This window comes from Astyanax mexicanus, chromosome 20 (assembly GCF_023375975.1).
Source record: "Astyanax mexicanus isolate ESR-SI-001 chromosome 20, AstMex3_surface, whole genome shotgun sequence".
NCBI lineage: Eukaryota > Metazoa > Chordata > Actinopteri > Characiformes > Acestrorhamphidae > Astyanax > Astyanax mexicanus.
In genome coordinates this window covers 5,168,714-5,196,683 of record NC_064427.1, presented here as the reverse complement: position 1 = coordinate 5,196,683, position 27,970 = coordinate 5,168,714, and the positions used below count along the sequence as shown (strand labels likewise).

At 39.1% G+C, this 27,970-nt stretch overlaps 1 protein-coding gene across 9 annotated transcripts in view; it reads left to right on the top strand.

The window, feature by feature from the left end:
• myo18aa (myosin XVIIIAa) overlaps positions 1 to 27,970 on the top strand; it is a 137,025-nt gene that overhangs the window by 67,679 nt on the left and 41,376 nt on the right. For all 9 annotated transcript variants that reach the window (XM_049468797.1, XM_049468794.1, XM_049468791.1 and 6 more), the window contains 9 exons: positions 1,095 to 1,204; positions 4,732 to 4,797; positions 9,925 to 10,053; positions 20,782 to 20,925; positions 22,168 to 22,257; positions 22,713 to 22,832; positions 24,002 to 24,116; positions 25,372 to 25,499; positions 26,051 to 26,205. In XM_049468797.1, the coding sequence (XP_049324754.1) occupies positions 1,095 to 1,204; positions 4,732 to 4,797; positions 9,925 to 10,053; positions 20,782 to 20,925; positions 22,168 to 22,257; positions 22,713 to 22,832; positions 24,002 to 24,116; positions 25,372 to 25,499; positions 26,051 to 26,205 (1,057 nt within the window). The remainder of the gene's footprint in view (positions 1 to 1,094; positions 1,205 to 4,731; positions 4,798 to 9,924; positions 10,054 to 20,781; positions 20,926 to 22,167; positions 22,258 to 22,712; positions 22,833 to 24,001; positions 24,117 to 25,371; positions 25,500 to 26,050; positions 26,206 to 27,970) is intronic.

Sequence of the window (27,970 nt, the reverse complement as noted above, 5' to 3'; positions counted from 1 at the left end):
CCAATCAATCAACCAACCAACCAATCAACCTACCAATCAACCAACCAACCAACCAATCAGCCAATTAACTAACCAACAAATCAATCAACCAATCAACCAATCAACCAATCAACCAACCAACCAACCAACCAAACAACCAATTAACCAACCAATCAATCTACATTTTAACTCATACATGTAGTTACAATATATCCGAGCCAATATTTGTCAATGAAAAAGAATAAAAGCCCCAGCATGTTAATAAGATATATTTAAGACATAAAAATAAGCTAAAAAGAAAAATTAAAAGTAGAAATCATAAAATCATAAGTACAAAAAATCAATTAACAAGTAATAAAAATGCTAAATTAAAAAGTAACAACACAAATAAATAAAACTAAAATAACTAAATAACTAAATATAGGAAAAAAAAAACGAAACAGCTAAAGAACGGCTAAAGCATACCAAAATGTAAAAAAGTTAACTAAAAGTAAGAACAAAAACAAAGATAACTTTAAAAAGTGCCTTTAACCAAAGAAACAGCTCCCCTTCTTCAAAAAAGATGGTGGATATAAAATTGGGTCTTTTTTTGTGTTGTGTTCAAAAGCTAGTTCATTTGTTAGTAGTTTGTTTGCAGTGTTATCTGAGCATCTCCTGTCATAAACTACAGAAGCAAACCTCATATATAAAACATATATTTTCACTGATTGACTTCATCTGGGGTCATTTATCAATCATGCTCACTTTATTATTATTTTTTTACCAACTTATTACTTTAAAGTGATAATATTGAAATTATTAATGTTGTACAAAACCCTAATATCTATTTATCTATTTTGGCCATTTTCCACTTTTTAACATGATGTGAATCTGGCAGATTTTATTATGAGTGGACCAAGAGACATATCAGGTCAAACTGACTTAAAATCAAATATTTTTTCAAACTGACTTCCATTAAAAGTTAATAGTTTTGTCTTCTATTTGGTTGCAGATTTGGAAACATGAGATTTATGCTTGGTAGTAATGAAATATTTATTATATATATATATATATTATTTTGAAGTGGTCTCAAACGGAATGATTTATTGTAACCCATCTTCACTTCCTTCCTCCAGGTTTTCCCGATCACATGGTCTTCTCCGAGTTCCGGCGTCGCTTTGACGTGCTGGCTCCTCACCTCACCAAAAAACTCGGCCGCAACTACATCGTGAAGGACGAGAAGCGAGTGAGTGGGCTCTCTCTCTCTCTCTCTCTCTCTCTTTTTCAGTCTCTCTGTCTCTCTCTTTCTCTCTGTAAAGCTCAAAAGCACATTGCAAACTTCAGAACTGAGCGAAATCGTCCACCTCCTCTCGCGCTTTTGTGCGACTACGCCACAATAACAGAGAAATAAACCCTCTTAATCAGGCCCATTGTGATGGCTTAATCAAGCCGTGCCAGCTGTGCTTCCCACTCGAATCAATACGGAAGGCAGACAGGAGAAATGTATTAATTGCGCTGGGGCTCAGGGCTCGGGAAAAAAACTCCCAAAACTTATTGTAATTATCAACTCTGAAAAATGTAGCCGCCTCCCTGGGAGCTCTTTAGCCGCCCTGGCCCTAATGATCTGCTGAGGCAAGCTCGGAGCCGCTGTCGCGCAACTTCCATACGGGTCCTTATTAAAATACTGAGCCTTTATGCTCTTAATGTGTTTAAAAATGAATCTAGACTCTTTATAACAACGGATACATTAATGAACAGGACTTACTAAAGAAAGTCTCAATTAATTACTAATAGACTCTGGTCAAGACATTATTATTAATCATTCATTAGGCATTTTCAGACTAATGTCTCACTTCATTATTATTTACAACATTCTTAAGTATTAAAATGTAGTAATGTTTAATAATGTCTTAACCAGTGTAAATTAATAATTAGTTACTTAACCATTTAAAAGTGTTTTGTTTAAGTGCTACAGTGCTATATAAGTCTTCAGCCTTCACAGAAATCATATTGTTCCAGCTTCAGTAACTTATGCTTTCACTTATATACATTTTTATACTATTGCATAAAAAAAAATATATATATATATATATATATTATATATTTCTGCAATTCAGTTCAAAATGTGAAACACATCTTATTATATACAGTAGATGTATTACACACAGAGTGATTTATCTATTTTAAGTGTTTATTTCTTGTATTGTTGATGATTATGAAGCTTACAGCCAATGAAAACCCAAAAATCAGTGTCTCAGAAAATTATAATTATATTATTTAAGAATACAAATTATATTATTATTTTTTTTTATTAATTTAGTTATATTAAAAAATATTCAAATTAAAATTATATTATATAAGAATATAGATATTATATAGAATATTATATAAGACCAATTGGTACTTTTGACCTTGTTCTGTTTTAAAGGTATTTTTACTTATGTTGTTTATTAATTTACATAACTTTACCGCAACAGAGTGGATAGCTGCAGCAGCACGTTTCTTCAGATCCTTGAAAATAAAACAGTATGAAAGTTGTGGAGTCTCTGATATTAAAAGTTACTCTCTTAAAGGGGTGGAATTATCCTGAGATGACAGGTAGGACAGGAAATTCTCATATTTAAATAGCTTATTTTTTATTTAAATAGACAAATGAATGAATAAAATGCTTAGATTGTTACTAATATCTTTAGAACTTTGAAAAAAAAAATATATATATATATTATTATTATTAAAAACTAAACAGATTCATTCAACTTAACCATGCAGCCATGCAGTCAACAAACATCACCACAAGAAAACTGTGAAAAAACATGGAAATCAGGAAATTTAGATACTCTAAAATCCTAGGAAAGCTGGATTCTCTAAATGGTTCTGATCTGTATGACTGTTTGCCCACATATAAATTGGCACTCTGTCTTGGGTCTATGATTTAGTGCCCGATGCAGTGCTCTATGTGGACGGTGGTTTCCGTTTGAGAGTATGCTGTTTGTGATTGGCTGCTGCTCTTTGCTGTTTGCCAGCCTGTTGTGACGATCATCATTAGATCATCATTAGATCATCATTACATATGTTGCAGATAAAAAAGGCCCGTTCTGTTGATATTGACCCATATTTTGCAGGCTGATTTAAATATATCTCATCACGTTCCTTGACTTTCTCTAAATATATATGAGGTGCAAAATAAGCTTGGGAAGTTTTTTTTTCACTTTCCTTTTCCAGTTTCTATTTATTTTTTATTTTTTTTATACGCCGATGATGAGAAGTGTGAGAGAAGCGAAGGTCAATTGTGTTTGAATTCCCTCTGGAACGAGCCTCACCGAACTCAAATGGTGGGAAGAAGAAAGAATGCACAAAAGCCGGCCTTAGCGGAGGAGAGCGGGGCTAAAAAAGAGCGAGAAGCTGATTTCCCCTGTGCCAGCGTCTCACTGATGGGTTTCTGTGGAAACAGACTGGAACAATGGCCCCCTTAGTGCTGCAGGGGGGGGGGCAGCTCCCCCTCCTTTTACAGTGTAATCTAGATGGGGCCTTTCAGCTTGAGTTTTCAAGACCTGTCTGCACCAGAGAGCCTGAGAGAGTTAGAGAGAGAGAGTTATAGAGGGAGAGAGAAAGAGAGAGAGATTCTCGGGGTTGTTTTGAGTCAGTGACCGTAGTAGGACGTTTGGGGGACTGTGTGACGGCTCTGCTCTGTGGGGAAATTCGCTCCGGTTAGTTTCCGTCTTGTTTATCTGCTTATTTATAGCTGTGGCTTCTTCTAATACAGTCAGTTCAAGTGTTCATATGCTGTTTTCTTGTTTATAATTGACAGTACAGTGATATTAGACTGTTATTTCTCTTTAAAATACCAAAAACACAGAAGGCAATGAGAGGCAAATACGTATTAATTATTTTATTATGTGTTATGTCAGCATTCTGGTGTTTTCATGAGTCATGGGATTCATTCAAAGCAACGCAGAATAAAGGAATGATGAAGAGCCACTGTGGTCCGAGGATCACTGGTTTGAATCCTGGATCATGCTGCTCGCCATCAGCAGCCGGAGTCTGAGAGAGAGAGAGAGAGAAAGAGAGAGAGAGCACAGTTGACCAGTTGCTCTCTCTCTCTCTCTCTCTCTCTCTCTCTCATTCTCTATCTATCTATCTCTGAGAGGATAGGCGGCACACTCTCTTCTCTCATCACTCCTAGTGTGATGCTTAAGTCTTGAGTTTAACAGTCTAGTATTTTAAAATAAGAGGCGGAGTCTGACTAGTGTTGGAGACATTACTATTAATATGGGGAGTTCATATCGTCGCCGTCCAATGAAAAACACTTATCTCCATTTTTCTCGATTTTTAGTTTACTACATAATTTGAACAGACACACTGTTCCTTACACTGTGCCAAGGTTTCTTGATGAACGGACCAATAGAAACTATTCAAAATGACCTGAAATAAACTCTTTTTACATTGACTTCCATTGAAGTTGTTTGCAAGGTTTTTTTTTTCTTTTCTTTAAAGTTGCTGTTTTGGAGATAACTGTTTTTCATTGGACAGCGACGATATGAACAGTGATTAGGTAATAATTGGCCTCCCAAATTGGGGAGAAAATAGGTGTAAAATTTGAAATACGTCATAAATTAAAGCTTTAAGCTCTTTTTAAGGTTTAAACATTGTGTTAACCTTGGGGTGGATGGACCCAGCTGGAAGCATTATACAGGATGTGTGTTAATGAGGCTGATGACCACAACCTAGTCAACAGGCTTACTTTATTTTACTTTACTGTCTTCATTTCTGCAGGCCGTAGAAGAGCTGCTGGAGTCTCTGGACCTGGAGAAGAGCAGCTATCACATGGGCCTCAGCAGGGTGAGTACCTTCTATACGAGGTGTTACCAGATGTTGTAGCAGTGTAAAGACACATGTGTGCCTCTAAGATGTGTTTTACAACCAAAACTCCTCCTAGTACAACTAAAATACCAGTAATAATTGCTGCACAGTGAGAAAATATACAGGGGTTGGACACTGAAACTGAAACACCTGTCATTTTAGTGTGGGATTTTAGGTTTAATGGCTAAATTGGAGCAGCCTGGTGGCCAATCTTCATTAATTGCACATTATTGCACCAGTAAGAGCAGAGTGTGAAGGTTCAATTAGCAGGGTAAGAGCACAGTTTTGCTCAAAATATTGCAATGCACACAACATTATGGGTGACATACCAGAGTTCAAAAGAGGACAAATTGTTGGTGCACGTCTTGCTGGCGCATCTGTGACCAAGACAGCAAGTCTTTCTCCAGGGTAATGTCAGCATACCACCAAGAAGGACCAACCACATCCAACAGGATTAACTGTGGACGCTGTAAGAGGAAGCTGTCTGAAAGGGATGTTCGGGTGCTAACCCGGATTGTATCCAAAAATCACGGCAGAATTCAATGTTCACCTCAACTCTCCTGTTTCCACCAGAACTGTCCGTCACCACAATAAATTATTGTGGTCTAAAACCAGGTGTTTTAGTTTCATTGTCCAAGCCCTGTAGATTTTATACTAGAATATTAAATTCTTTTTTTTCTGTTCATTACATACAGAAATCAGCATTCTTAAATTTCACCTAAATCACTGGAGATAGTTCAGTTCTGAAAGGGTTACAGCTGTATTTGACTCAAACTAGAGAAACAATCGAAGCATGTCAACACTAGTGAACTCTAGTGAATCAGCGACTAACTGTGAACAACTGTCTCTGCTCGAGCTACTTTGTCACGAATTTGTCGGCGAGCTCTGTCTGCCTCCCAGCTGGCAGCTCTCGGGGCATGTATCGAGGATATTGCCAGAGAAATGCCCCATTCTTCATCCACACAATGACGGCATAATTGTCTTCCCTGTGAGCTGAAGTCATTGTACGGGTGCTGGCAGGTGACGGGGCTCTCGTCCTCACACTCGTCCGCTAATCACAAAATAAGCAGAGGCTGCCCATCAGAGGCATAATCCCATTAGCTGGGAAGACGCTGGGGAGCAGAGAGAGAGAAACAGCATGTAAACAGACTCCAGCCTCCTCCTCCTCCTCCTCCTCCTCTTCCTCTTCTCCCAGATGAGGGTGGATTTGTTGGAGCGTGTTATGACTATGGAATGCATAGTAATTATTCTGAGACAGCCACTTCCAGCCTTCTGCTTTTAGAGGAAGACCTAACTACTTGCAGAAGGACTTATAGTACATATAGAGTATAGTAGTATAAACATTTGCATAATGATCATTTTATAGTGACCAGTATTCTTTGCAAATATTTGTTTATGGACCATAATAGAAGTACTATAATACTATACTATAATTCTTTCATTTTCCCAAAAATCGACAGTGCGCCTTATAATCCAGTGCGCCTTATGCATGAATTCTACCAGTCACGTAAGCTGGAGAAGTACTAGCATTAGCCGCTAACCGTGCTAAGCGCTAGCTTTTTCTGTATTCAGAGGTGAGTACAGTATATCGGACTGTAGTCTGCAAATTTATCGTGCTAAAACAAGCTACGTGAGACGAACCGCTAGCTGATATACCCTGGCTTACCGGAACACTCAGGGTTCCTCAGTCTAGCTGCTAATGCTAATGCTCCAGTCTAAGTGCTGGAGACATATGGGAATCTAAGCTTACTGTAAATAAACAGAAGTGCTTTACTCACCCAAATAAACAGTTTTCAAGGACAAATCTGTGTAGATTAACAATCAGAACTCGTTTGACTTTTAAATAAAATGTTTTTTTTTATATTACAGTTTTGTTTACTAAGCTTAACTTCACTTGACTTAGTTAACTTACCCCACCCACACCCTAGAAGGAAAAAAATGAGGGCACCCTTGTTCCTTACTAGTGTTGCAAAATGCGCATTATAATCCAGTGCACTTTAGGCATGAAAAAAGACCAGAAATTTGATGGTTGTTGATAGTGCGCCTTATGATCCAGTGTGGCTTATAGTGCGAAACATATGGTAAGCCAGTGGGCTGTTTTAAGTCAACACATTTTTCTCTTTGGTCTTTTCTAATTTTGGTTATTGACCTATTCCTACAAGAGTTCGGTTGGACCCATAGGATGCGTCACAATCTCTTGCATTGTGAGTCTAATTAACAGTACAGTGTGCAGGAGTGGTAAATTAGCAGTTGCAGTGTGGGTGGGAATGAGACATGAGACAACATATACAGCATGTGAAAATAAATCCTGCAAATAAACAATGTGCCAGAAAAATGATGTCAGTTTATAATGAACATGTCTTGATACTATAAAGGATTGTGAAGAAATCTTGTGGAAGAAGGCAGTAGCAGGAAGAAATCTTGTGGAAGAAGTCTTGGAATGGGCAAGGTTGAAATGAAATCTCGCATGATGAGATAAAAACTTGTGAGGAGATAAAATTTTGTGGTCTGGAAAGAAACAGGACCCAGATCTCTGTAAAACTACTTTGTAATGCCTCTTGTTTAAAGTTCTGTACTGCCCTGTAAGCCCGGATAAGTTTAATTTACTTAATAAATTGAGGAAACCGGTTGCCTTAAAAACATCAAGTTATTACAACTAAAGAGGAAGTTGATTTAACGTTTTTATTTTTGGTAAGACCGGATAAGTTGAGTTTACTTAACTTTTTTAAGGCAGCTGGTTTGCTCAATTTTTTTAAATAATGGGAAATGAAAACTTGAGTTAGCATAAATTAAAACATCAACTTATTACAACTAAAGGGGAAGTTGATTTATTTCTAAGGTAGCCCAGGGGGAATCACTACACACTGATGGTGAGTGTCTGTCAGAAACGGTTGGACACACCCAGTATGCAAATAGATTGTGACAGAAGCCAATGGAAAAGAAGCTGCCAATGGCAAAACAGACTAAACTCAGTTATTATAAGTTGTTTTAACTCAAAGATCTCAGTTTGTGTGCCAACAAAAGTATTGTTTAGAAATATCCAATTTTATGTAAAACAGATTTAAATCATTTGAATTCAAACAACATATGGGTTTACAGTGTGCTTGCTCGGATGAGTTGTATGTAGATGCCTTAAAATACTAACCAGTCTTTCAAGACACTGGGAAGGTAAGGCAAGGTAAGGCAGCTGCTCTGGTTTGGGACGCAGCCTCAGTCTTGCCCTTGACTGACTTGCAGATTGATTCAAACTCTGAACAAAAGACCTGTGAATCCTAGCAACAGCAGCTCCTGCAGAACGGCAATTTATACCGGCTCGCACTTTTTCTGCCGTCAGCGATTCCGCCATTGGTATCCCTGTGAGATAATCACTTACAATAAAAGATGAAGCTGCAATAAAATCTGCATTAAATGCTCATTGATTCGCTGGTTTTGTTCAGGTTTGTGCCCTGCTATTCCCCGGCCAAGTCAGCCAGCCATGTGCTCCCTGAAACCCCACTGTTCAGTCTGGATTCACTCAGCTACAACTTTTTTAGGCTCATTTTTTTTTTAACATTCTTTCTTGCAGTACTGAATCAGCCAGAGACCATTAATCTCACAGACATGCTGATACTGTTTTTTTGCATTTCTTCTGATTGTTCTTTAATGAGCTTTAAAAAAATGATGAGAAATGAGAAGGGGAAGCATTTTTTTCCAGACAGAAACTTAAAAACGTAAAATATTAATTATATTCTTGTTCCAGACAGAAGTCAATAATCTAAGACATGTTTGGCATAGAAATGTTGCTTCATTTGTTTTAAAGTGGAGATACAAGGCTTACACTGCTAAGATTTTATAATAACTTTAATTAATATACCATTAACTAATGATTAATAACTGTTATTTTTCACATTTTAAGAAACTAAAAAGTTGCTATCACATTTGTAAATACTAATAAACGCATTGGCTAATGCCAGTAGTTTAACATTTCTTAATATGAATATCCATACTGATAACTGTCATGTGTAAACATTTGTTAATATTTAAATTCTGATAAACTAATACTTTGTTTATATCTACTGATCATTAGTTAAAAAGATATTAATGAAAGTTATTATAAAGTGTTACCGAAATCTTAATATTAATAATTCATCTTAATAATTAGTAAGTAAGTAAGTAAGTAATATCTTAATTGCACAAAATGGCAATTACTGTAAATTTTTGCACTATAAGACTCACTTAAAATCCTTTAATTTCCCCAAAAATCATCAGTGTGCCTTTTAATTTGGAGCTCTTTATTTATGAATTTTACCAGTCAGGTATTAAGGAGCAGTAAAGCCACTCTGCTAAAGTATAGCCTTATAAGGGTGAGTTATAGTGAAGTTTCTCCAGCACTAATGCTGGATGTAGCAGCATTAGCATTAGCTGCTAACCGTGCTGAAGTACTAGACCTTTCGCCATTCAGAGATGAGTATATTAGTCTGTAGCCTGCCTATTTACTATGTTAAAAACAAGCTACATGAGATAAAACACTAGGTAAAAAGCGCTCTGGGTTACCAGAACAATCAGGGTTCCTCAGTGTAGCGCGGTCAGGCGGCATTTACTAACGCTAAGCACTGCTAACCATGGCTAGCCCTGCTGCTAGCCATGGCTAGGGCTTCTGAAAACTAAAATACTGGCAATCTAAGCTTACTGTAAATAAACAATAGCACTTTATTCACCCAGATAAACTGTTTTCAGGAGAGAAATCTGTGTAGATTAACATCCAGAGCATGTTTGACTTTTTTTAATAATTACAGATTTGACACTCTTGTATAAATGAGAGGTAGTGACCAGAATTCCTCGGCGTGTTTCTTCTCGTGCCCTCAAATCTTTCTTTGCTTGGCATCTCCACTTCCTCCAGATCTGCTCCCAGTGGCCAAATGACTGGTTGTAGATGTTTTCCATATCTCAGTAAGCTTCCAAAACTGTTCCATTAAGAATCCCCTTCCTATATCCAGTGTTATCCCTGTAGCTCCTGTGCTAAACCAAAGAAGAAACATTGGTGTTGAGATTTTACAGATTAAACCTCAAGCTCCTGCTGATCTTTTCTCAACAAGTGTGTGTGTATATGTGTGTGTGTGTTTACAGGTGTTCTTCAAAGCAGGAACCTTGGCTAAACTCGAGGAGCAGAGAGATGAGCAAACCAGACGCAACATCACCCTGTTTCAGGCTTCCTGCAGGGGATACCTGGCCCGACAGGCCTTTAAGAAGAGGAAGGTACACATTTTAACATTTCACCCTCTTTCAGCAGTTTTACACTCCATCACTCGAAAATAATACTTTCACAATTCAAATTATTCACTGATGCACCAAAAGGGGCTTTGCTTGTGCAAAAGAGCAGTGCTTTAGTATATGAGCATTCATTTATCAGAAGATAAAGGGTTAAAATAAATACTGTAATTGCAGTTAATTTTAAAAAGGAAGAGGTAAGCATTCTGTCAGGAATCAATGCATATAAAAGACCTATATCGTTTGATATCCTGAGTCCACTGATGGTTAAAGCTCATGCTCAGGTATCTGTGCTGTTATAGAGCAGAGCCTGGATCTGGAACACTTCATATAAAGTGTTTCTAAATTGGATCATCCTCAGCTCCTCAGCTTTCCGGGCCCAAATCCCACATCCATCTGGATTAACTTCAGATGCCTGACACATGCACTTCAATCACAGCCTGATTTTGGCCAAACTGCCAAAAGAGGCGTCCATCACTTGCCACAAACACCCCTCCCCCCACATTATTGATCTCTCTCTTCAGAATGGCACCTGACCATCTTTTATCAACTGCCTATTATGTAGAGATCCTGCCAGTCACGTCTGGATTTCATGGATCTCCTCCCTAGTGAAGCGTTGCACTGCCTGGCTATAACACTTAAAGGAGAAGTCCAGTGTAAAATTGATAAATTGATTTTTGGTGTAGTAAAACGTGATTAAGAACACTAAACTTTATTGAATAGCCAATCTTTGTTTCTTCCACAGCTTTCTGAGATTCAGACGTTTTTTGCAGTTTCTCCAAACATGCTTTAGAATGGATAATATGGGGCATAATTTTTGCCCCTGCAGAAAAATCACTTTTTACACTGTCACCAGGCTCAAAGTAGCTCCACACCTCATTGGTAGAATTTGGAGAGAGCCCTGGCATTTAAAACAAGGCATTAAAAACTTTAAAAGTGCACAAGAAGCTTATTAAAATCCACTGTTTATAACCCGTAGCGCTAGCTACATCTCTGGTAGTAATCAAAACTATGAAAAAAGGGGGTGCCGAGTGGTCCAGTGGTCTAAAGCGCTGCGACTATGATTGATAGATTGCTGGTTCAAATTCCGGTCATGCAGCTTGCCATCAGCAGCCGGAGCCCTGAGAGAGCACAATTGGCCTTGCTCTATCTGGGTGGGTACAGTAGATGGCTCTTTTTTCCCTCATCACTCCTAGGGTGAAGTCGATCAGCACGAGGCGTCTGTGAGCCGATGTATCAGAACCGAGACTCTGTACTTTCCTTCGAGTGTTAGCGCTGTGATGAACATATGGAATTATTTAGTAAACCAAAAGGTCTAGATTCTCCAGAACTTCCTGCTTAGATGACAGCTTTGCGCATCTTAGCTGTGCTGAACTTGTCAAGAGTTAATTAGTGTGATTGCAGTAATGCAATCACAGTATTGTTCTTCTTAAGTCTTATTCTTATTATTATTATTATTCCACCTGTTTTTTGTCCGGTTAACTAGTGCCGCAGTTTTCGAAATATCGACTTCGTTCAAAAGAGAAAACGTGCGTCCATATCGGGAATGGTGGGCTTGTATACAGCTTTCCGATCGGACTTACGTTTTTCGTAAAAACTTCGTAAGTACGCGTTTTTTTGCCCATTGAAAATGAATGGGCAGAACTTTGCACGCCCGTGGACGTCGCAATTTTTGAAATACGAAGATGAAACCAATTGAGGACCTGTAGAACTTATTGAGCTCTTTCCGAAAATATGCGTTACGAAAAGTTACGACGTACGGATTTCGTACGATTGTCGTACGAAGTGGCCCCATTGGAATGAATGGGGCCAATCGGAGGACGGCAGCTAGATCGAAGGACAGGTAGCTAGAACTCCAGTACTGTGAGTGTATGGAGCAGCTATGGGATAAAACAGCATTAGGTCAAAAGTTTGGACACCCCGGCCCCCCAGTACTGTGTGTAATGGAGCCACGGGTCAAAAGTTTGGACACCCCGGCCCCCCAGTACTGTGTGTAATGGAGCCACGGGTCAAAAGTTTGGACACCCCCGAACGGCCAGAGCAACCTAGCGTGCATAGCTGATTGATGTATTTGCACGTTGCGTAGCAACGTGCAAACACCATTTAATCTAATTTATGCATATAAATCACCTAGCAACCACCTAGAAACACCATAGCAACCACCACAGATACCATAGCAACACCTTAGCAACCGCCTAGCAACACCTTAGCAACCACCTAGCAACCACCTAGCAACACCTTAGCAACCTCCCCGGATACCATAGCAACACCTTAGCAACCGCCTAGCAACACCCTAGCAACAACCTAGCAACCACCTAGCAACACCTTAGCAACCACCCCGGATACCATAGCAACACCTTAGCAACCGCCTAGCAACACCCTAGCAACCACCTAGCAACCACCTAGCAACACCTTAGCAACCACCCCGGATACCATAGCAACACCTTAGCAACCGCCTAGAAACACCCTAGCAACCACCTAGCAACCACCTAGCAACACCTTAGCAACCACCCCGGATACCATAGCAACACCTTAGCAACTGCCTAGCAACACCCTAGCAACCACCTAGCAACCACCTAGCAAAACCTTAGCAACCACCCCGGATACCATAGCAACACCTTAGCAACCGCCTAGCAACACCCTAGCAACCACCTAGCAACCACCTAGCAACACCTTAGCAACCACCCTGGATACCATAGCAACACCTTAGCAACCGCCTAGCAACACCCTAGCAACCACCTAGCAACACCTTAGCAACCACCCCGGATACCATAGCAACACCTTAGCAACCGCCTAGCAACACCCTAGCAACCACCTAGCAACACCTTAGCAACCACCCCGGATACCATAGCAACACCTTAGCAACTGCCTAGCAACACCCTAGCAACCACCTAGCAACCACCTAGGAACACCTTAGCAACCACCCCGGATACCATAGCAACACCTTAGCAACTGCCTAGCAACACCTTAGCCACCACCTAGCAACCACCTAGCAACACCTTAGCAACCACCCCGGATACCATAGCAACACCTTAGCAACCGCCTAGCAACCACCTAGCAACACCTTAGCAACCACCCCGGATACCATTGCAACACCTTAGCAACCACCTAGCAACACCTTAGCAACCACCTAGCAACCACTTAGCAACACCTTAGCAACCACCCTGGATACGATAGCAACACCTTAGCAACCATTTAGCAACACCTTAGCAACACCATAGCAGATACCAGCCAGCACTGCAATCACACTCGCAGTTTCTGTAGGAACTGCAATCTAGTTATTTCTTGTTATCCTAATGGGTTTGAGAGCATCAGTTGTAAAGTTGTGAAGAGGTAGAGTTGGTATAGAGTGAATAGTCTTTCTGAGTAATGTTCTGAGGTGTTATCTTGTGAGTGAAGTTAAACACTAGCCAGTATAGCCTTTCTTTATCTTCGATGGGACGTGGCAAAAATCTTTGGACACAATATTATCTTTATTTGCCTTGATTACTGTGGTATATGACATTGCTACCCCTGTATTGTGATACATGATGTATCGCCGAGTTCTTGCCTGCGCACAGCCTAGTTGAAATGAATTCAGTTGTATTAGAGAAGCCCTGAAGCTGGAGGGTCTGAAACCCGAGACACAGTGGAGCGTGTGGTTACACAGGACTGTTAGCAGCGCTATCAGTTTCCCTGCTTTTTCTACAGCTCAGGGAGTGTGCAGCGAGCGCGGTCAACATCAGGAAATTGCTTTGAAGTGGATTTATTTCTTTGTGTGCTTTTCAGTGGACTTTTTTCCTACCTTTAAGTAATTTCCCCCCGTTATTGATATTTCTATTATCTGTGTCCCTTTCCCCGGTGTGGCAGTGTGTAAATAGCTTGTGAGTAATGTGCTCGGAGTTGCAGCAGGGACTCAGGGAGAGCAGGAGGATGTTCAGGAGCTATTCTTCTCAGAGGTAGGCCTGGGGTGAACTCTGTCGCTGTAGCAGAGAGAGCAGAGAGAGCTTTAGAGACTTTAGGGATTTCATTTCACAGCAGATTCTTTAATTATACATTTTTTTTAAATATGCCGTTGAATTATGAATGCATTATAATCTGTGATGGGTATGTTTATAGAGTCCAATAAAGATGACATTTAAAGAAAATCTTACCAAAATTCATGTGATATTTGAGTTGGATGAAGTTTAGAATCTCTGCTCAAGCCCGACCCAATGATCTGTGATGTAGGCTTCTGATTTTTAATGCTGTTTTTATTTAATATAAAGCTATGACGTGATAACTCCTACTGTATTCCAAATCCAGTACATGTTACTTCCAATCTAATTCAGTATTTTTTATGTTCAATTTAATGCAACTCAACTTAAATCCAATTCATCACTAATTTAAATTTACTTTAAAGTTAAATGTAATTCAGTGGAATGCATTTTTGCAGTTTATCTCAAAACAATTACGTACAGTGCTTGTTAACTCAACGCAATTCAACTCAATTTAAATTTGAATTTAACTCAATGCAATTCAGTTTTTTAGCGATCATCTCAGTGCAGTTCAACCTAGTTCAGTTCAATTCAGTGTCACTTAATTAAACACAGTTCAACTCAGTGCAGTGTTTCAGTTTATTGCAGAAGAACTCAAAGTCTACAGTTCCTCAGGTTATTTTACTGCATTCTGTTTTTTTTATATAAATTTATTATTTTTTTTCTCCCAATTTAGCTTAATTTAGCTTAAGCCAAGTCTCCCAACCATTCTGCTGCTAGTGAGCTGTATACCCCCCCCCCCCCACAAGGAGGGTGAAGACTAGCATATGCCTCTTCTTCCTCTCATACATGTGAAAACAGACTCCGCCTCTTTTTTTTAACTCTTTTTTTGCTCAGTATCATCACAACACACTCAGAGGAAAGGACAGTTACTCAGTTTCCGATACATCAGCTCACAGACGCAGCCTTGTGCTGATCCACATCATCCTTTGGAGTGATGAAGGGAAAGAGCGTTATCTACTGTACCCACCCAGAGAGAGAGAAAGGCCAGCTGTGCTCTCTCAGGGCTCTGGCAGCTGATGCATTCTTTTTTACAGTAATAATCAGATTTTCCCTGTTTTTTGGTGTGATTGGAGCCGTATTGCTCAGCATGTAGAGCTGAAGTCTGAACTGAAGCTCAGTAGAGTGGAGTGGATTGGATTGAGTTTGATGTAAAGTCTGTATGGCCTGTCCTGCAATCTGTTTAGACTGCTGGCGGCTGTTTATTATTTTCTCGACGCCGTGGCCTGTTAGAGACGCTCTCCGGCCCTGCCTCGCTCTGCTCTGCTCTGTGAGCTCGGGCGAGTGTGTGTAAGTGCGTGTGAGTGCGTGTAAGTGTGTTTCTAGCCTTTCATGGTGTGACAAATTGTAATTGGCCAAACAGGCTGCCTTCAGGGCAGCATCCACTCGACGCTTAGCAGCGCGCCGCTTTAATTGGGTTTTCACAAAGTCTGTCGCTACTAGAGATGTCTGCGTATGAGCGACGTCTAAACGCTGCAGAACGCTTGCTTTCACTGTCTGCCAAAGACGCGCTGATGTTTGATTTAATTAATCAGAAGAGCTCCCAGCCTTTCTGTGTGTGTGTTGTCCCTCTGAAACGCTGATGGATTTTGCCCGCCGGGTTGAAATAGCGGACCAAAGAATCCACAGACGAATACAAACACAACAGATATTCTCAAGCTTACACATTTCACATAGCGTTCCACTTCTGTAGGCGTTAGTTTTTGCTTTCTGTTTGTTCAGTCGTTGAGCAGAGCGACCTTGAATACTTTGTAGATGCATTTCCAAGAAATACATTTTTTGTCAGTTTTAATTTCGTCTGTTTTTCTTTAGCCTTGTTAGAGAGTTTAACCCTCCTATTATGTTCATTTTTCAGAAACAGCAATGGTGTTCCTGGGTCATATTGACTCTGTGCATCTTTAATTATCAAATCAATTACGGAAAATGTATTAATTTTTCAATTGTTTCATTGTTCAAACTCTTTTTAATGTTTCACCTCTTTATTACTTAATTTAATATTAACCTCTTGAGACCCTGCGTCCTCATATGAGGACATCACATTTCTGCTTCTCTGCACCATTATACTTAATAATTTTACAAAACTTAAACCCTTTGGCCTCATATGGACATCTTCTGTATCATCTAGTGGCCACATGACAACATTCAACACTCAATTGATTGAAATCAAGAGGGTGGGAATTCCAGTCAAAGGTTTCTATAGCCAGTTCAGACAGAAACATGGGCCAGATACAAAACTCTCATCCAATTTTATGTTAGAGACTGTCGAAAGATAAAAGTTTGTTTTTGGACTAATTGGGTCAAAGATAGTTCTTAAACTTTAAAAGAAACAACAATTTCTAATTGAAGACATTGTTTTTTGCTTGTTAGATCCTAAAGTCAGGGTCTCAGGAGGTTCAAAGACCAATATATAAAACACAATAGTTTTACAGAACATGAAACCATAACATTGCAATTTTGTTCTAGTTTTTTTGTTGTTGTTTTTGCAAGGTGGTGGTTGCAAATATGTGAGATGAACTATTTTTTTTATATTATATGTTGATTACACTAATTAAGACAAGTAGAAGAAGTTTCATACTGAAAAAAAAAAATACTGGTAACTATTTTCTCTAGATATTCAAACATTAAAATTAGTCATTTTGACCCGTAACTTAACAGGAGGGTCAACAGTACATGTGACAAATCCATGAGTCCATGATTTATCAACATCAGTTAAAGATCCAAGTTTAGCCTCATTAGTGTATTAGTAAATACACTGTTTATTTATTAGCCTTAATTAGGGATGGATGATTTATAAGTATCAGTTTGGGATGAAAGATTAAATGGCATCAGTTTTTATCAGCATCACTTAAGAATTTACCAGCTTTACTGTGTCTCCATTGGATATAAATGCAAGATTTATTATTATCTTTCATCATTTATGGATGCATGATTTGTAGCCATCACTTATAGATGCAGGAGTTATCAAAATAAGGCTGTAATCAGAGGTGTCGAGTAATATATATATACAGTTGTGGTCAAAAGTTTACATACACTTGTAAAAAAACATAATGTTATGGCTGTCTTGAGTTTTCAATAAGTTCTACAACTCTTATTTTTCTGTGATAGAGTGATCGGAACACATACATGTTTGTCACAAAAAACAGTCATAAAATTTGGTTCTTTCATAAATTTATTATGGGTCTGCTGAAAATGTCACCAAATCTGCTGGGTCAAAAATATACATACAGCAACATTAGTATTTGGTTACATGTCCCTTGGCCATTTTCACGGCAACTAGGCGCTTTTGGTAGCCATCCACAAGCTCCTGGCAAGCTTCAGGTCGAATGTTTGACCACTCTTCTTGACAGAATTGGTGCAGTTCAGCTAAATGTGATGGTTTTCTTGCATGAACCCGTTTCTTTAGCACTGTCCACATGTTCTCAATGGGGTTTAAGTCAGGACTTTGGGAAGGCCATTCTAAAACCTTAATTCTAGCCTGGTTTAGCCATTCCTTTACCACTTTTGATGTGTGTTTTGGGTCATTGTCTTGTTGGAACACCCAACTGCGCCCAAGACCCAACCTTCGGGCTGATGGTTTTAAGTTTTCCTGCAGAATTTGGAGGTAATCCTCCTTCGTCATTATCCCATTTACTTTCTGCAAAGAACCAGTTCCACTGGCAGCAAAACATCCCCAGAGCATAATACTACCACCACCATGCTTGACAGTAGGCATGGTGTTCCTGGGATTAAAGGCCTCACCTTTTCTCCTCCAAACATATTGCTGGGTGTTGTGGCCAAACAGCTCAATTTTTGTTTTGTCTGACCAGAGAACTTTCCTCCAGAAGGTTTTATCTTTGTCCATGTGATCAGCAGCAAACTTCAGCCGAGTCTTAAGGTGCCTTTTCTGGAGCAAGGGCTTCTTTCTTGCACGGCAGCCTCTCAGTCCATGGCGATGTAAAACACGCTTGACTGTGGAGACTGACACCTGTGTTCCATCAGCTTCCAAATCCTTGCAGACCTGCTTCTTGGTGATTCTTGGTTGACTCTTGACCATCCTGACCAATCTCCTCTCGGCAGCATGTGATAGCTTGCGTTTTCTTCCTGATCGTGGCAGTGACACAACTGTTCCATGCACTTTATACTTGCGTATAATTGTCTGCACAGTTGCTCTTGGGACCTGTAGCTGCTTTGAAATGGCTCCAAGTGACTTCCCTGACTTGTTCAAGTCAATAATTCGCTTTTTCAGATCCACACTGAGTTCCTTTGACTTTCCCATTGTAGCTTTTGTAGCTGAGTCTAATCACTGGGTCAAATGAGCCCTATTTAAATGGGCTCATGAGAAGTCAACAGCTGTAGTCAATCAGAATCACTTACAAGAAGTGAAGAGGCCATGACATGAAGCTAATTTGATTGACACAACTCGCTACATCACCAAAATTGACAAATTTTGTTGCTGTATGTATATTTTTGACCCAGCAGATTTGGTGACATTTTCAGCAGACCCATAATAAATTTATGAAAGAACCAAATTTTATGACTGTTTTTTGTGACAAACATGTATGTGTTCCGATCACTCTATCACAGAAAAATAAGAGTTGTAGAACTTATTGAAAACTCAAGACAGCCATAACATTATGTTTTTTTACAAGTGTATGTAAACTTTTGACCACAACTGTATATATATTTTTTAAACATTACTTTACAGTACATTCCTTATACGTTTCTACTTGAAACCAGTACTTTTATATTTTTTTACATAAGTAAAAAGCTTGATTTGATACTTCAACAATTCTTCAACGATAATACAGACATGTTTTAAACTCTAGTATCCACAGTAGGGGAGAGCGGGGTAATGTGAGACATCGGGTAATGTGAGACACCCCTTGTATCTTGGCAACTGAACACAATTGTGGTCATGTGACCATTATGTTGTCAAGTCCCTCCCATTTCCCACTGCTAGGAAGAGGAAGTTGTTGCTGGTGCTGTAAAGGTTTGGGTTTTTTCACAAAAAGGTGTTTTCTGCATGTAAAAGTAAATTTCTTGATTTGAACTTAATCAACTATTTTATCAAAGTAAATTGATTCAGGTATAAAAACTAATATCATACATGCTTATGAACTTTCAACATATCAAACCATGTGATTGATGGTAGTTGAAGATTAGCCTGATTTGCTAGAGATTATGTTTTTTCTAAAATGGTAGCTGTGGGGTAAAGTGAGACAAATGCTGTGGGGTAAAGTGAAACACCGTCCCAGCCAATTGGACTGAGAAACATTGTGCAGGTGGGCTAGAGTGTGATTACATAGATTATATGATTATATGATAAGAGATTACATGACTATATGATTCTGTAGGTTAACTTTCCAAAAGCAAAATCTATACTAATGAATACTGTACTTTTTAGGAAAAGAGTGGTTTGGCAGATTCTTAGCACGTCAACATCTCTCTGTATGAACTCCTGAGGCAACATCCCTGCGAAGGGCTACAACTTTTAATAAAACAACAGTGAGGGAGTTTTCGAAAAAATCTCGCTGTAGTAATGGACAGGTGACAGAATCAATTCTTTAGTTGTATAAGTTTTATGGAGACTTTGCCTGTAATTTTTGGCTTTGATTTCAATAAGGTTCTTCCCTTGTCTCTCATCTTTAATAGACACGCATTCCCTCCACACATGATTTACAATGTGGATGAAACAGGTGTCTTTACAGTTCAAAAACCACGGCAGGTGCGCTATACATGATATAACAGACTAACAGTGAGTGGGTTGTGATAATGACAAAATATTAATGGACTGAATTTCCATGATTCTAACACTAGTCCGATATTAGTTATGGAATGTGTGGTTGTCAATCTAGCTGTAAGGATTGTAATTGTTACAACATGTAATGTTAATGGTAGTTTAAAAGTGGAAAACATAAGTACACCCCCAACTGGTTCCCTTTACCCCCTTAATTTCTCTGGTCTGTCTTAGTTTACCCCTGAGTTGGGGTAAAGTGAGACACAAGACCACTTTTTTTAAAACAAACATATTTTCATTGTCCTTTGTCTTGAAGACATTCTGATAACTTTAATAGTTAGGAAACATCCTGAATTAATTGGAAAAATGTAAATTTTACTTATATATCATTGAAGCTCAGCTAGCAAGGGGCAAATGTAAAAAATGGCTCACATTACCCCGCTCTCCCCTATACTTCTATCTAATGTGAGATTAATTAAAATTCATTAGTTAAAAACATGTATACCAGTATACAACCAGTATAGTGATTAATATAGTACCAGTGTGGGTTACCAATTCACTGTATTTATAGACATATTTAGCATTATCGGTTAGGTATGCAAGATTGATTATTAGTTTTGAGAGCTTTGAGAGATTTTGCATTATTATGCATCATTTTCAGTAATTAGGGCAACTTTAAGTATCTGAATTCACTTTAATTGGCAAAAAAAGACCCTTACGTGTTGAGAAATAAGATCACAAGTTGTCAGAATCATCCTTAAGGTATTAGTTATGATCTATTGTTATCTGCCTAGAAATTCCATATCAGTGTGATGGAGGAGTGTGATGATGCAGTGCCTCTGCAGTGGTGGAGCTCTCCTCCTCTGCAGTACAGCAAAAAAGAGCTCAGTCAGGCCATCATACTCTCCCACCCACAAACTCTCACAAACCCCCCCCCCCCCCCTCTCTCTCTTTCTTTTTCTCTCTCTCTGTTCTTCCAAACAGGTGCAGGACCTGGCCATCCGCTGCATCCAGAAGAACATCCAGAAGAACCGGGGCGTGAAGGGCTGGCCCTGGTGGAAGCTCTTCACCACCGTGCGTCCGCTCATCGAGGTGCAACTGACCGAGGAGCAGATCCGAGGCAAAGACGTGAGTCCGTCCACCCGTACACCCGTCTGTCCGTCTGTCTGCTTTCTGTCTGGCAGTTTCTCTATTATCTCTATTCCCCTCACTCTCCCGCTCGCTCCTCACCTGTGGGCCAGCTATCTGAAGCTTCTTTTAAGCTATCTGTCAGCCAGACAGCAGGTATGAACAGAGCCTTCAGCTCCAGTGATGAGCAGAACGATGCAGACGTCGCCCCCCAATCTGCTCCCACCCTCTGCTGGACTACGTGGAGCGAATTCCTCTCCGCCGCTCGCTTTGGGGTTGATGTAATCTAACAGCTTACGTGTTGAATCAGGCCGCGAGCGCAGACGCCGCTTTGATTTCAGCTCCCGACACCCTGATCCCCATCCGCGCTCAGAGCCGTCCGGGCCTGGAGGTGCGCAGGTGGGATGGGATGTTTACATTAGTGGAGTTTTCCCAGCAGCGTGATTCTTTGTGGCTTGTATGCGTGTGTGTGTGTAAGAGTGTGTGAGTGTGTCTTTCTTTGACAGAGCAGCTCTAGTGATGAAACAGGGCCTTCAGCCACTGTTGGGAGTATGATGTCATCTCTAAAAGGAAAAGAACAAAAAGTGGTGGGGTGGCACGATATTGTAAAATTGAAAAATTGTACATTGCGATATTTTGTTATTTTGCAATTAATATTTTTTTTTTTTTTTAAAAACTTTCATGAATTTCAATCATTAGATTTCTCCAAATATCACATATGAATCAACATGTCATGCTACTGACAATATTGGATCATTTTTAAGTATTAAAAATTATATAATAAAATATAATATAAAAAAGAAAGAAAATAGAAAACTACTAGAAAATGGTTTTCCATTAATGTCATCTGTAGAAGGAAAAGAAAGTGTGTTGGGGCGGCACGATATTGAAAAATTGTACATTGCGATATTTTGTTGTTCTGCAATGAATATATATATATATATTTTTTTTTTTTTAAATACAGGAATTTTAATCACTAGATTTGTCCAACAATTAATGAATCAACATGTCATGATACTAATCATACTGGATTATTAATATATAATAAAATATAATCTAAATAATCTAATCTAATCTATTGTTTGCAACAGATCAGACTAATCTGTCAAAGTTTACTGTTCTCTTACCAGTTTAAAAGAGAATGGGGTCAACCGTCCTCACACCCCTATCTTGTCTCTCGACAGTAGGCATGATGGGATATGTCCAGACTGAGATGTGTTATGTGTGCTTTCTGAATGGCAGGACGAGATCCAGCATCTGAAGTCGAGGCTCGAGAAGGTGGAGAAGGAGAGGAACGAGCTCAGGCTGAACACAGACCGGCTGGAGAGCAGGGTAAGAGACTGAGACTGATTTCAGACCCTGAGATCTCCTAGTGGGCACTGCTTGAGGTTTAGTGTAGAGTTTCCACAATCAGTGATGGTTTGGAGAGACATGTCATCTGCTGGTGTTGATCCACTGTGTTTTATTATCAAGTCTAAAGTCAGTGCAGTTTTGTTTTCCCACAAAATCTTACAGCACTTCATGCTTCCCTCTGCTACTGACAACTTTTATGGAGATGCAGATTTAATTTTCCAGCAGGACGTGCCATGTAAATTGTTTTGAGAGCAAAAGGAAGCCCAGAATGAGTGTAGTTCTACTAAAGTGATCAGCAAGGCTCAAAAGATCTCTTATGTTCTCACCAGGACAGTTCAACAAATCTGCTTATTTTGTAATTATTATATATTGAATATGAGAGTGAATGAGGCTGTTATTATGAATGAATAGCATGTTTGTGTGTGATTCTGTAGATCACAGAGCTGACCACAGAGCTGACGGATGAGAGGAACACAGGAGAATCTGCATCACAGCTGCTGGAGACGGAGACGGCCGAGAGGCTGCGTCTGGAGAAGGACATGAAGGAGCTGCAGGTAAAAACATGGCAACCCATTATTCCCATTCTATCTATCTATCTATCCATCCATCCATCCATCCATCCATCCATCCATCCATCCATCCATCCATCCATCCATCCAAAAACACATTAAGAGACAAGAAATTCAAGTAATTAACTCTTGATGAGTTCAGCACAGCTGTTAACTGAAAGCTTGAATTCCAGGTAACTCTACCTCATAAAGCTGACTGAGAAAATCCAGATAAGGTGTGCAAAACTGTCATATAAGCAAGAGGTGCTACTTTGAATAATCTAAAATACAAAATATATTTCTTCATAGTTTCGATGAAAAAAACAGAACACTCTGCCAAAATATTAACACACAGCAACATTTAGAACTATCATAAAATAAGTAATCTATTGATTCTTATACACTAACTTTATTTTAAAAGGAGTAAAAAGTTTATGAAACCAATTAAAAATAATAAGCAATTCACTTTAACCAGATGTTTTATATTAAACAAGGTGCAGAAACAACCGCCTTGTCTTCTTGTATTTGAGTTAAGGACGGATGTAAAATATATAAATCACTGCCACATAAAAGAGTTCTTTACAGGTTTCTGACAGAAGCAAATGTCTATATAATGAGATTTACTCTGGCAGCTTCTGTATGTAAAGATGTACAATCTGATCGGAAGATCGCTGGTTTGAATCCCTGTTATACAGCTTGCCATCAGCTTACAGAGCCCTGAGAGAGCAAAATTGGTCTTGCTCTCTCTTGGTGGGTACAGTAAATGGCGCTCTTTCCCCTCATCACTCCTAGGGTGATATGGATCAGCACAAGGCTGCATCTGTGAGCTGATGTATCGGAACCGAGTCGCTGCACTTTCCTTGTGGCATCAATAAAATAACACAATATAAAACACAATAAAACTTCACAATTAAAACAGAAATTTGCAACCGAATGTTTTCATTAATCTCCCAGAACTACAACTTCATCGGATAGAGCGTCAGAGCTGTACAGTAGTCTAACATTAGAATTGCAGTAATGTACTGGAAATAATGCTCCTGAAATTGCTCCTGTAAAGCACCACTGAATAAATGTTCTAAGCTAAAGTGGGAACACGGAGGACAATCGCTGTGTTAGGATGACGTCTGTGTCTAATTAATGCTGTATTATTCTGAACATTTCTGCTCTGACTCCAGGGGAAGTTTGATGGGATGAAAAAGCAGATGGAGTCCATGGAAATGGAGGTGATGGAGGCGAGACTCATCAGAGCGTCGGAGCTCAACGGAGAGATGGATGATGACGATGAAGCTGGTAAAACTTTAATATAAAACTAAACTATATAAATTCAGAAATATGTAAGTATGTACAGAGAGCAAGCATAACATTATGACCACCTCCTTGTTTCTACACCCACATTCCACTGTCCATCAACTGCATTGAGCATTATAGTATTATCCTCCTTTGACCATACAGGAGTGAAAACCACCACAGAGCAGCTATTATTATTATTATTATTATTATTATTATTTAGGTGGTGGGTCATTATTCTCAGCACTTCAGTAATTACCATTGGTTAGCATGGTGCTGGTGTATGAGGTGTTTGTTGTGTTGTGTTGTGTTGGTATAATCGGTGGATCAGACACAGCAGCAGTGCTGCTGGAGTTTTTAAACACTGTGTTTAATCACTCACTGTCTTTCACTCTCTATTACACACACTACCTACTGCTGAAACACCCTGTAGATAAAATAAAGTCAGAGACTGAAGATATGAATCTCTTTCACAGTTTATAGTGCTGGACATCCAAATACACATTTATTAATCATATCCTGTATACAGTACCGGGAAATGCAAAAAAAAAAAAGTAGAAAAAATTCAGTTGAGCCTAAATGGTACAACAGTTAGCAGTAAACTCTCAGGAACTTTTAAGGAAAAACAAACAAAAAAAAGAATATTGTAAAAAAAAAAATCTACTTCTGTGAGATTAAGATTATGATGATAATAATGATTTTGCTAGTATTGACCCACGCCCTTGACTGGGCAGAGAAGAAGAAAAGAGGGGGAGCGAACTCAGAGTGTTGGGGTGGAGTTTGGGGCAGCTTCGCTGTAAAGCGTGAAGCCGAACCCCTCCCTCTCATGAAGAGAATAAAATTAAAGAAGGAGGAAGATGGGGAGGAGGTGGGTGCGAGGTTTGTTCAATGAACAGGTAGAGAGGAAGTGACAATTTAAATAGGGAAGGAAGTGGGAGGAGTGAGGGCGTGGTTCACTCCCAAAATTTAGTTATGATACATAACTCCACGAAGATGATGTAAATGATGATTTTGGTGATGATGATGATGATGATGATGATGATGATGATGATGATGATAGTGGTGAGAGGAAGATTCAGTCTGAAAGTCTGGATTATTTACATGGTGTTTAGTTCTAATAGATCTTACGATAAGTTTGTCTAACTTTGCCTGCACTGGTGTAATAATCTGTGATTTACTGTGTGTGTGTGTATGTGTGTGTGTGTGTGTGTGTGTGTGTGTGTGTGTGTGTGTGTGTATGTGTGTGTGTGTGTTACAGGTGGTGAGTGGAAGCTGAAGTATGACAGGGCGATCAGAGAAACAGAGTTCACTAAGAAGAGGTTACAGCAAGAGTTTGATGACAAACTGGAGACGGAGCAGCAGAACAAAAGACATTTAGAGAGAAAAGTAGGTCCTCCACCACCACCTCCACCACATACTATACATAAACCTCACACACTACAAATGCTTTAAACAAACTTTATTTTGTTCAATTGTTTCATCCGACTAAACTAAAATTTAGTTTAACAATATCATAGAACTTACAACTTGCCTATGAACAGTTACCATGTTCACAAATGATGTGGTTGGAGTGGAGTAGTGGATAACACCACCGCTATGCTGTGCGCTTGGAGGAGAGCACTGCTTATAGTAACTATCACTACGTACATAAATTGGGATTTGTAGACGTCTCTGGTGAAAATGTTTCCAATTTCTCCTTTAGAAAAAAACTCCAGATCAGTGATTCTCAAATTGATCCTCAAGCTTTTTTTTTTTTTTCATTTTTTTCTCTATCCATTGTCAGTTTAGTAGAAGCAATAATGTGGACCATCTATAGCAGAGGTGGGCAGGTTTTATTGCTTTTCCTGCTCTAGTTTCAGCTTTAACAACCTGGTAAAGCTTTAACAACGAGATGATCAGGTTCCTCACGCTGTCTTCATATATCTGTTGCAATATAGCTAACCGACCTGCAGGCAGATTACGAGGACAGTCAGCGATCTCAGCAGCAGGCCAAGAAGAAGTGCCAGAGACTGATGGCCGAGCTCCAGGACACCAAGCTGCACCTGGAGGGTCAACAGAGTCGAAACCATGAGCTGGAGAAGAAGCAGAGGAAGTGAGTTACGAACATCTCAACATCTCACTGGTATTAGTGCTTATAGCTACCCAGGGGAATGTTGTGCCATTGATGAAGGATGGAGGATTCTAGCTGCTCAACAGCTCTGGCGGTTCTGTGCTGTGTTTTTTGTTTCTGGGCTCTTCTTTTGCAAAACTTTGCTGTTTTTAAGGGTGCAGAATGTGATTTAATAATGAAATATACTTTGGTAAACAGACTCAGATATAATCACAATATGCAGATCAATCAACCAATCAATAATACCGTCCCCCTGTTGACCTCCAACCATCTGCGTCTAAACCCTATCAGAGGCACACTGCTAATGATGCTGCAGCTCAGCCAATCAGCTCTCCCTCCTGCCCCACATCTCTAAACCCATACATCACCCAGTGCACCTCCTAAACTACCATTCCCATTTTTGTTTTGCTGTTTTTAAATTTGAGCTGAGCAAAAATAAGGGCGTAGTAGGATATTAGGGTGTGGTATAACCCAAATCAATTTAATTCCAATTCATAAGGTCCTGAATTGATTTCCACTTCAATTCGATATCGATCCATTTAGGAATCATTTAGAATATTAGAAATATTTAGATATGAAAAAGATTTTTAGAACACTAATGTTGTAATTATACAAGGAACACTCAACCTACCATTATAAAAAAAAGAGGTGTTTACCTGAAGAATTAACATTAATGTTTTTTTATTCTTATTATTGTTTAACGAATCTATGATTCTCAAACACTTCCACACACTTTCAGAGTCCGAAAAGATTCTAAAAATGCTTTAAATTAATTATAACAAAAATATTTGGCTTGTTTATCTTTTACTCTCTTTACATTTTTAAGGTGGAACCAGGAAAAATCAGGAAAATGATCATTAGTTTGCTAGCTGAATGTAAGCTACTAAAAACGAGACACATCTTGTTTAACTACTCTAGAAAGCTTAAGTAACATTGAGTTACCTGTGGAGGAATTTTGCAGAATTGTCTTAATTCAGCCACATTGGAGGGTTTTCAAGCAAAACACCCTGTTTAAGATCATGCCACAGCATCTTAATTAGACTTTTTGGGCAGCAGTGTTTTTTTGTTTATCTTGGAACTCTCACATGGGTAAAATTGTCACCCAGTCTCTTTCTTATTATTGAATCATTAATACTGATCTTAACTGAGATAAGTGAGACCTGCAATTTTTTACACGTTGTTCTGGATTCTTTTGGGACATCCTGGATGAGTTGTTCATGCCCTTTTGGAGTAATTTTGTTCGGTTGGCTGGTCACTCCTGGGAAGGTTCACCAGTGTTCCACGTGTTTTCTCCACTAGTGAATATAATAATAGTGAATCGCTGTGATTCTCTGGAGTCCCAAAGCTTTAGAGATGACTTTTTTAACCTTTTCCAGACTGATAGATGATCAATGATTTTGTTTTCTCATCTGTTTTAATAATGTGCTGCTTTTTGAGATCTTTTATCTGCTTTATGTTGTCAGACAGGTTCTATTTAAGTGATTTCTTAATTCTAGTATTGAGTTCTGGCAGTAATCAGGCCTGATTGTGGTTATTAGTGAAATTGAACTCAGTTTTCCAAAAAGTTTTGATTTATGGGCGGGGGACACTTTTTAAAATAGGGCTAGGTTGTTTTTTGGATAGTTTTTATCTCTTAATGAATTAAATCATAATTTAAAACGTGATTTAACATTTAATCAGCCTATATTTGTTTGGAATTAAAGTATCTATATACTGTTCAGCACTGTAATATTTTATATTTACAGCA